The sequence below is a fragment of the Babylonia areolata genome, chromosome 14 (assembly GCF_041734735.1).
Source record: "Babylonia areolata isolate BAREFJ2019XMU chromosome 14, ASM4173473v1, whole genome shotgun sequence".
NCBI classification, from domain to species: domain Eukaryota; kingdom Metazoa; phylum Mollusca; class Gastropoda; order Neogastropoda; family Buccinidae; genus Babylonia; species Babylonia areolata.
In genome coordinates, this window is record NC_134889.1 from 10,556,906 (window position 1) to 10,568,134 (window position 11,229).

The window sequence follows — 11,229 nt, forward strand, 5'->3', positions numbered from 1 at the left end:
ATTAAAACGCCTAAAACATAAAACAACCTGGTCACAAAAGTTCCATGTATTACTATTAGTTGTTTTGCTTTTTTTCATCCCAGTTAGCAATCTCAAACATTAAAAAATTTTTATGAGTGAAAAGTTTCAGATATGAACACGTTCACATGCTTACACATATATAAACACACAGAGTACTTGCACACAAACACACTCTCAAACCATTACAGCATTAGCACATACACAGGATAGGCTGATTCAATTGAGTTGGTTTAATATTTCTTTGAAAATTCATCGCAGCATAATGATGAACAAAATCGGTCCTCACACACACCGACTACAGAAAACTGACTTAACAGAACCAACTCCACTATTATGAAAAGAATTTAGCATGTGAACAAGACAACATGTACAGTCACCACCCTCAGTCTGTCACAATGACGGGGAATCAAAGTATTCCACACACACAGAAACGTCAGCAAAACCTTGTCAATTGGGAAAACAGAAGACAGAAGAAAAATTAACTTGATCTTCATAGGAAAAAAAAAAATCTACATCAACAGACAGCATTTATGACCATGGAAAACGACTCAAATTACCCAGTTTTCAACAATGATCATGTACACTCTCTACCTGGTGTCGTGAGTGGGGAGGCAGGGTGAAAACAGCATGACTTCCAAGCAGTTTCCTTTTAATTTTTTTTGTTATGTTTTTCATCATTATTCCCCACACCCATTTATGGCAAAGGAATACCCTGGACCTCCTGTGTTGTTTACAAAGTCTGTGCTCACTGACTTACATGGACAGTTCTAATGCCTGCACCATCACTCACACACAGACAAGCACTGAACATCACATGTGCTCACACAAGTGTATGATGAAATGAGGTCCATTCTATGTACACATACCATATCAACATCACTTCACTCACAATAATGCAAGAAGTTTTTAAAAAAAATTACAAATATAAACACAGCTATCTTTACGACTAAAGAGAATGAACCACGCCATACTCCACAAAAAACACCAGATTATCTATAATTAGTTAACACAAACACAGCACATCTTGGCACAAGCTTAACACGATAGTACTAAAAATTGCAAACATTACATCATCACGTCTGGTAACACAAAATACTGGGAGAGTGTTACTGACAGAAAACATTTTCAGAACAAACACTCTGAAACACATCCACTGATGGAAGGTGAGAGAGAAAGCATACAGAAAAACAACCACCCTTAACTAAAATTTGAACAGTTTCACTCTTCAAACTCACTGACGTACAACTCAGTTACTTAAGACCGATTCGTCTTGGTGGTTATCACAAAAAACAAAAATAACAAGGATTTGTAACTGCTTTTACAAGGCACACATTCAATACAGACCCACAGCTCACTACTGTACCATCCATTTCTGATGTCGCTATCAACCACATGCCACCAACACATTCATGAGCTGCAAAACCCATACAACACACACACCTTGGTGACATACAGTGAAGACAAAAAACAAAGAAATACCCTGCAGAGGTGTGACAGATGTGGACTTGCAACATAAAGGCAAGTTTGTACTACTGGTGCAGAATTATTCTAGAACAATACCTTGCATTACTGAAACAGAAACATTCCTTATTACTTCCAAACACACAAATAAACAAAAACATCGTAAAGTATCCTGTCAAAGCATGATTAATAAGCTGATGTTACAATTACACCTAAATTCTGTTTTTAAGAGCATAATAGCGAGTTTATAATGTAGGGAACTAGACCATTCCATTCTGAAGAACAATTTTCATTGTCAAAGCAATCCTGTATTTTGTCTGGGTCAGACTATTCCATGCCAAAGAATAATTCCAAGTGTCAAAGCCTAACAGCAAGTGTGTGATTTGGGGAATCCTACTAGATCATATTCCAAAGAACAAGTCTTGAGGAGAAAGCATACAGTCTGACATCGATAATATTTCACTTCAGGTGTCACAACTGTTTTCTTTTTACCTAGCTTGCAGGCTTCAAGTGAAGATCTCACCAGCTCCCTCCGTAATATATATAAAGGCTGACAGGTTTCGGGAATACTAACAAGGTCCACACCAGATATAATATACAGTATATTATGTTGCGTTGTACTTGTATTATAACTCTTTTCAGTCACAATGAACTTTCCCTGTATGACATTCAGCTCTCCCAGAAAGACAATCATCATTCTTTTTTCCCCTCTTCTTTGCCCCACCCTGTTATCTGCATCATGCGTCTGTTTACTTATCAAAGTGGATTTTCTTCTTAATTTTGCTAGGGAAAAAACATCTGCTCTCTCACTTCCCTTCTGTTTACGAATGCAGCATCCTCTCTAACAAAAAATAATGCCTGCTCAGTGACTGTGCTCATCACTTTTTCTCATCCATGGTTAAGTATCATCAGGTGAACTGAACAAGAAGTTAAAAGTCATGTAAACAGCCCCAAACAACTCCCTGGCAGGGTTTTACCCCAATGGAAATTCTGAGCGAGCTTGAAACGACCCCAGGGATCATTTGTGCATTGTCAAGATTGACATCCCCCCACCCAACCCCCCTACATGGAAATCACCCCAATTCTATGGATTTGATCAAGCTACAGAAAAAGGTAAAAGGGTCACTCAGGGCTAGTATTTACTACCCCCTCTTCCCCATTATAACTTAATGGAAGCAAACACGGGGAAGTTCTTTGCTAGCCTGCATTTATTTGAATTTGGCCAAACTTACTCCCAAGGGGTTATTTCAAACTGACCCAGAAGACCCCCTTATGATGGGAGTAAAATCCAAATTAGGGGTGCTGGGGGGGTGAGTTTTCACCAGTTGAAGTCTACCCCTGGGGGTCATTCTAGGCTAGTCATCATAGACTCAGGGGTAAATCTAGGCTAGCCAAATAAGACCCAGGGGTAAAAACCAACGGGAGTACAAATAGGCTGCTACATCTGGAAAGAACAACAGAAGGCGTGTCCTTCCCCCTCCCCACGTGTCATCACATTGTCCTGGTTCTGCAACCACCCTGAGATGGCCCTCACAGTTGACCGGGAGTTAAACATGAATGAATGAATGAATAAAGAAGAACACACACAAGTGATTATCAATACACAGCTTTCACACACATAAAAAAACACCCAAAGAATTGTCTTACAGCATATATATAATTTCATCATCACCAGTCACACTCAAATCGCCTTCAAAATAAAATCCTCAGTAAATGTTGAGGGTGAAAAAAAATTCTGCTATTTTCATCCAGAGCACAATCAAAATCAACATGACTTAGTTTTAACTTAAAGCTTCAAGATAAACAATGAAAAAGAAGAAAAAAGAAAATAATATAAAAAAAACACCAGCATTTTTTTTTTTTAATGTTAATCAATAAAACAAAGAAAATTCCTTCATGGCTAACTCATGCAAGCTGCAAACATGGCTGAACACTGCACACTTTTTTGTGGTAAATTAACTTAACACACTGGACAAATCCTGTCAAAAAATATCTTCTTGGAAGCCTGGCGATAAGACCCATCTCAGCTCTATCTACTGTAACATCTGCAGTGGCTGTAAACCCTTTCCGAAATGTGCACATGTACACACACAACCACATTCACATCATGTCTAACAATAACTTCTACTTCTATCACTCTTGAAACGAGAAACCTTTTTGTACAAGTTGAACATCTCTTTTCTCATACCCTCACAATGACACACGTCAAATAAAGACCACAATTTTTCCACACTGTCAGGTTCTGTCCTTCATCACACTGATGGGTCTCACATTCACATCTTCTGAAAACTCATATTACTATAACTGACTATTATTTGCTTGTGGTAAGATTACACACACAAAAAAAAATGGCAGCAGTTTTCTTCTTTCTTTTGGTAAAACATAACACTGTTATTAACAGACTTAAACCACAAAGTCCTGAAAATAAATCAACAAACTTAAGCTTTTAAAATGTCATATCCATAAATAAAGAGATAAAGGTGATTTACAGACACTGAGACAGTAAAGGTATTCCTACAGAGGGAGGGAGAGGAAAGAGGCTGGGGATGGAGGGGAGGAGGGAATCAATAGATCAGACACAGAAAAACAATCCTTCAAGATGAGGAATCAACACGTAGGGGGAAAGGAGGTTGGGAGGTGGAGGTGACTTACGTACAGATATCACAGCCACACACACACACACACACACAAACACTTAACAGCAAAACACAAAACAGAAAGTCAAACACACATCCAGAAGATCAGGAAAAAAAACAAAACAAAAAAAAAACACAGGGAATTAGCACTATACACAGTGTTATACAACACAGCACCCATCACCTTTGTCCATGAAAACCATGCTAGCAATTATTCATCATCATGCACACCCACCTGTGCCAAGTCTGATCCACACAAAGTAATTAACATGCACCAATACCTCTGTGAAAGAAGGGGAAAAAAAAGACAAAAAAAAAAGAAAAGAAAAAAGACTGGAGGTTAAATACAACATTTATTAAAAAAACAACAACAAAAAAAACAACAACAGAAAACAAACAAACAGGGCTCCAGTGCCAGAGAAATCGCGTCTCAAGACTCGGTGTCAGATGTGATCCGCAAGTCAGCCCCACAGCCGACCAATAAAAAGGAGAGCAGGAAGGAAGGTACAATATGGAAACCGGACCACCAACACAAAGCCAAACATCCATGCAGGGATACACACACACACACACATGACACATACATGTTACCATACAAATAAAAGCCAGAGCAGCTCTAGACAACACTCAAGAGGTTCCTGCTTTGGAGAGGAAAGACGACCATCCGCTTGAGCTCCACAGACATGGAGAGTGCTCAAACCCACACCCCACCACAACTTGTCCAAAGCCTTCACCTGGCTGTGAGTGACAAAATTCAGAAACTCTATAAAACTGAAAAGTCTCTGTCACTTGAAATGGTAGAACCAAGAAACAATCTTGCTTGTGAATCTTTTTTTTCATATTTCCTGGGAAACAGCTAAAAACCTTTGAAATAATGAAAATCTAGCATATATCTGAACAGTGGAAAGGGGAAAGTGCTAACTGTAAACCCAATAAGACCATGTCAAGTGATATTAAAAAAAAGAAGAAAAATCATAAAAAGGAAAAGTGTGATGACTGAAACCCTTACAAACCAATGGAAAACAAAAGCGAAAGAAAATCTGAGCTCATCTTCGATACTGAAAGCCCAAAATGGAAAGTGAAAGCATGTAGCAGAGAGAGAGAGACAATGAAATACAGAATGTTCAACAGGGCCATTCCATAAGAACAGAGGAGAAAACATTCAATGAAGGTCACAATACAACTCTTGGAAAACAGGAAAGTAGGAAAAGAAGACACTGACAGAGATGTTGGCCTTCACATTGTACTCATGCAAAAACCTAGGCAATAGCCCTATGCATGGCAACAAACCAGTTTTAATACAGTTGCTGAACAAGATACTGATGCTGTCAGCAAATTCATACACAATCACACTCATCCATAATGATAATAATACATTGAATGGGAATGAGGCAGCCATTCTCCGTTTCATGCCATGCCAAGACAGTTTCTTTTTCTGTCATAAAGTCTGAAAACCAGATGCAACCTTTTCTTATGCAAGATGAACAATATCAGTTCTTTGCTTACACTGATCTTAAATTGACACAGTTTCTACACAACTCAACACCCACCTACCTGAACTTTATCTTCAAGTGATTTTATGATACTTAAACGCACTAGCAAAATTCTTTGTGGAAACAGACTGTGACAGAAATAATACCTATACAACTTTGCTTTCTGGTGTTTTTTGATAATCCTCACTGTTAATTATCAAACAGATAAACCTCTTAACACTAATAACTTGACGAAACTTAATTAAACTCCTACAGAGCAAAACTGCTGAACACACAGCAAAGGGGGATCATCCAGGTAAGCATGCATTTCAGTCAGAGACAGAGAGCTTCATGAGTCAAACCAACATCCCATACCACCATTCCAAGCATGCTCTGATCCAACTTCTTTCTACCAAAATCAAATGTAAAACCATTTCTTTCATAAAGGTAACCAACACCGAACCCTCTCCAAACAGTCCCCCTTTTTGTTTAGTCGTATTCCAATCCTGACAAGTTTCAAAATGCTAAATAATTATTTCACACAGTCTGACCCACTGGGCTGCGTGGCCCTGAGGTGTTACCACTTCTTCTTGTGCTCATCCATGCTGACCCCTCCAGGCCCGTAGGCCACCACCAGGAGCAGGCCCCCCACCACCGACAGGGTCTGGAAAAAGTCATACTTCAGGAAGTCCCTCATGGGGCGGTAGTCAGGGATGTTCCACCAGGCGTTGAAGTAGAAGTTGAGGCCTGTCAGCCACAGTACCAGCACCAGGGCTGACAGCTTCGTCTTGTAACCCACGGCAATGAGGATGATGAGAGCAGTGCCCACCAGGTTGAGCAGGATCTGCAACACACTGGCCTCGAAGCGCAGCAGAGTCAGGAACATGAGCACCAGCAGGATGCGGCCGGAGAGCTGCATGTACTGTTTGGGGTTGTTGTCACCCATGGAGGGCAGGCCGGCGAACAGAGACTTGCCCTCTGCCTTGTTTTCTGCCAGCAGCAGCAGCACCCCGCCGGACAGCGCCAGGTTTCGCATCAAGAACTTGAGGTCCCACAGGATGCTGTAGGCCACCGTCTGCAGGTGCAGGGAGACAAACACACTGACTGTATGCATCTTTCTTGGGCGGGGGAGCGGTGATGGAGGGGAAAGAAAAATTTTATGTACCGCTTGGGGAAAATTTTTTTTAAATCATCACCTTTATATGTGCCCCCACATAAATAAACATATCTTGCTCTGTCTTGTCTTGAAAAACCAATTACAATATACATCACCTGGTAAAAAATTCTATTTGCATCACTTGGGGAGAAGGGGAACTAAATCATGAAAGGCAAGACATGCAACCCACCTGCCCCCCCACGCCCCAAATTTACTAGAAAATAAATCATAATAAACAACAACATAAATTATGGAAAAAAAAAAAAAAAAAAAAAAAAATTGGCTGATGGACTGGTTTTTAAATTCTTATAAATTGGTGGAATGATTTTTTTACATTAGAAACATCTACATCCAAAAAAAACAAACAAACCCCCCCCCCCAAAAAAAACCCCACCCCCCATCCCCCCAAAAAAAAGAAAGAAAGAAAAAGAAAAGGCCCCACCTGCAAAGCGATGATGCCAAAGAGGAGGCCACAGGCAATGGGCACTTTCTGGCGACTGAGCACCATGCCGCAGCCCACCAGCTGCCCCACCAGGTTCAGCAGCACAAACATGCTGGCCAGGAAGTAGCCGCAGCCCCAGGTGGCGTTCATGTAGTCCCGCTGCTCATTCCACTGTGTGTACATGCGGATGCCATCCTCAAAGAAGGTGCTGATCAGGCAGAAGCGAGCCAGGTGAGGTAGGATGTGCTTCGAATGCCGCAGAACCTGGGCAGGAAAAACAGGGAAACTTAGTCAAGTGAAGACATCCAGTTCTGTTCCTGTCTTTTAATACACAGGGTTCACAAGCAATAAGGACCACTTGGGAACTTGCAAAATTTTCTTCTTGTGGGCATGATAAAATGGAAGCTAAATTTGCAGAAGGCAGCAGTGTATGCAGTCAATGTTGTAAGCAACACTCATTTTAACAGAGGTGCTTTCTTTCATGTATGCTTCAAATTTGTTTTTACCAATAAAATTACTTTTTCAAAAAAATACATTAAACAAACATTTTTTAGTGGATTCAATGTATGACTGAAGGCTGGGATGCCTACCTGGGTAGAGCCGACAGAAAGATGCCTTTGGGCACTCATCATTAATTTCCTGCGTTATTCAATCAAGCTTCAGTCACTTGTTCTTGCTTCCATCACCCACTGAAGGCTGAAATGGCCTGCAGGAACTTTAATGTGTGTATTTGATTTTCTGAATGTGTATATGTACAAAAGGGGTTCAGGCACCAGCAGGTCTGCACATACACTGACCTGGCAGATTGGAAAAATCTCCACATTTAACCCACCAGGTGCATTAAGACCGGGGATCTAACTCGGGAAACTCGGGTGAGATTCCAGCTCTTTCGTCAGCGCATCGGTCTTTTCTCACAGTTCTGCACTGACTGGTTCACTGAATATTATTTCATCCTTGCTGATATTTTCATTTCATCCATGCTAATTCTTTAACTGTAATGCTTGACATGCATCAGAATATTTTTTTTGTGTCTGTTTCCTTTTTTCTTTTTTTAAATTCTTATTTTTTACATACCACAACAATGTCAACATCTGTGTGATATATACTAATATAGGTCCTCAGTGAAACCATTGAAACATACAAACAAGGTCAAAACTTTTCATTCTGAGAAACAAACATTTCGTACATGTGCGTGCGTGCATGTGTGTGTGCATGTGTGTGTAACTGTGTGTGTGTGTATGTGTTTGTGTGCATGTCTTTCTGCATCTCTATGCTTGTCTGTTTTTCTGGAATACTGTTTCTTGCTTTTGTCTGTGAACATTTGTATGTTGGTGGCACTGTGTACACACAGTCTAAAACATGATGTGGTAATCTAAAAACTGAAAACAGAGATACAGATAAGTTCCATATCATTTCTGTTTATTATCCCTGTATGGCAATCACCTCTATTTCACACAGTGTGTGTATGTACACAAACATATGTGTGTACAGTCAAGGGAAAAAGTGACAAACCAATCTAATGAATCTTGATCTGTCCAATTTCAGCATTTTTGTTACAACAGCTCTTTTAAGTCTGGCCTTAAAACCCACCTCTTCCCAAAATAGCCTCCTTTCCCTGCCTCTCCCTTGTCTTCAGTTTCTCCAGTTTTAGAGTTATGTATGCGTGTGAATGACTGGTGCGAAAGCGCTTTGATTTGTCTCTGCACAAGATTCAGCACTATATAAATACCATTATTATTATTTATTATTATTACAACCCATCATAACCTTTTATCGTGGTACACTTTCAATGATCACTGATATTCTAGAATCAATATTGCATAAAACTGTAGGACAAACCATGTTCATACCAATTAAGCACTGTGGTTAATGCAACACCACAGGGAATGGGATGAAACAACCAGTGACTGAGTGAGGGAGAGACTTAGTGTTTAAATAAAGAGAGAGAGAAAGAACTTGAACTTGAATGTTTAATTGAGGGTAAAAGGAAGGGGAAGTGGGGAGAAAGAGAAAGAGAGAGGGACGATTTGACACTATAATGTCATTGGCCATGAGGTCCTTCTAGCATAGGTGAATACGTCAGGATACTTTTACTGCATAATAAAATATTATAATAAACAAATGAAAATGGTGAAAGCAAATATTGAAATATGAGAGAGAGAGACAGAGAGAGAGAGACAGAGAGACAGAGAGACAGAGAGAGACACAGAGAGAGACAGAGAGAGAAATAAAAGTGTATAACAGAAACTAAACTACCTGATCTTCTGATAAAAATAGGTTTTGGAAAGAAAGGTTCAAATGGGTTTTGGAAAGAAATGCTCACTGTTGAACAGGGGTGGGAGAAAGAGTGAGATAGGTAGAGAATGAAAGTGTATAAAAAGTAACTAAACTACCTGATCTTCAATTTTAAATAGGTTCCAGAAAGAAAGGTTCAAATGGGTTTTGGAAAGAAAGGCTTGCTGCTCAACAGTTGAATCAAAAGAAACATGGGTCAACTGGTCAATCTGTTTTAAGTTTTATGAGTCAGTTATAGGTCACAGTTCCAGCCACACCTTAATGCATCACTTAAAACTTAAATTAACTGGTATAATGTGTGTATCTGGTATACATGTTCATATTATAGGGCACCTCTGAAGTGACAAAGCTCTTCCAGTAATACACAGGGGTGTAAAAAGTGGTGTCAGATTATAATCAAAATATGTACACTTTTAGTTATGGGTTCATTAATTTCAATGATTGGTATAAATCTTAAGTAATACACATAATGGCACTGTAAGGCCCAATTAGATAACTTGTACCAGCAATCTATTGTAATAATTGGTTGCAATAGTCCCTGGTAATGTTATAAGAGTTCCTCCCCCTTTGACTTAGCAGATGGCATATTTAGATGAATGATAAGCAGTGAGTAAACCTGATACTGATAATGACATAGTTACCCCCAATATATAGTTATACACCTAAAAATCTGGTGACCCAGATCTTTGATTTTGATTTTTTGGGGGGTGTATTCGAAGTTCTTAAAGTGTTAATTTAAAAATATGTATCTGAGGCACACAGTGCCACCTTTTAAAATGAACCCTGGAACAATGGGGAGGGAAAAACAAATATGCATGGCATTTTATTTTACATGTCAGTACAGAACAGAAAAAGAGAAAGGCTCAAAGTAACACCTAAACATAGACATGACCAGGGGACATGATGAAATAATCAAAATGAACATTATGGTGTTGCCATAACTTCGTGAGCTTAGACTGAACAATCGAAAAAAAATATCAACAAAATACAGCAGCATACAATTACATAAACAGAGAGCACAAGTACAAATGAACTAATTCAATGCAAATAAATGAATGCACACATGCCATTCAGAGAAAGAGAGAGAGAGGGGGGGGATATATATATATATATATATATATAGAGAGAGAGAGAGAGAGAGAGAGAGAGAGAGCAGAACAGATTGAGACCCTTTTCATGCAACTAATACAAAAAGACATATATTTCAGAACATGTGAACGTTATGTCAGTTGAATATATTCTCAACCTGCGTACTACTGCTGTAGATGCGAACGTGTAAAATTATCTTACACCCGTGTCAGTATGTTCAGTATCAGTATGTCAAATGTGTGGTTCTGCAAACCACATTTGGCACTCAACTACTTAGACATTGAAACATACCAGTGACGAAACTACCGGCTTCATATAAACATATGAATAAGACCAAACACATATCTACCTGATCTGCGACATCTTCTGCCTTGTCCATTAACTCGTTTTGCTTTGGCATTTTGCAGAAAAAGCCGAAAAGCTACCGGCAAATTCGGCCACGTACTTGTCTGCAATCTTCAGGCGGAAGTTCCGGAAGTAGAAAAATGTAACAGCCTACTGAATACAAAATTCAACTATAATAGATGATACGCCTCTGCTCTTTGAATAATGAAAGCACGATTTCCCCTTTCCTTATATCGTCCAATGCGATGTAGTTTACACTATTTGCTTCTATCGATCGTCATCTGTTTTATTCCATCAGAAGGCATAAATGGC

General features: G+C 39.4%; 1 protein-coding gene across 1 annotated transcript; it reads right to left on the reverse strand.

The window, feature by feature from the left end:
• Positions 1 to 231: 231 nt before the first annotated feature.
• LOC143289806 (surfeit locus protein 4-like) lies at positions 232 to 11,164 on the reverse strand. The gene is made up of 3 exons (XM_076598964.1): positions 10,922 to 11,164; positions 7,189 to 7,452; positions 232 to 6,665 (listed from the first exon to the last, which is right to left on the reverse strand). Exons 1-3 carry the CDS (start codon positions 10,970 to 10,972, stop codon positions 6,168 to 6,170), a joined length of 813 nt encoding a protein of 270 aa, XP_076455079.1. The 5' UTR covers positions 10,973 to 11,164; the 3' UTR covers positions 232 to 6,167.
• Positions 11,165 to 11,229: the final 65 nt, after the last annotated feature.

What these genes read in the sequence shown, in the direction of transcription:
- LOC143289806 (XM_076598964.1), bottom strand. Translation starts at nt 10,972, where the DNA reads ATGCCAAAGCAAAACGAGTTAATGGACAAGGCAGAAGATGTCGCAGAT. An exon ending in CAGAAGATGTCGCAGATCAG is followed by an intron (nt 7,453 to 10,921) that starts GTAGATATGTGT and finishes TTTCCTGCCCAG; the next exon opens with GTTCTGCGGCATTCGAAGCA. An exon ending in TTGGCATCATCGCTTTGCAG is followed by an intron (nt 6,666 to 7,188) that starts GTGGGGCCTTTT and finishes CTGCACCTGCAG; the next exon opens with ACGGTGGCCTACAGCATCCT.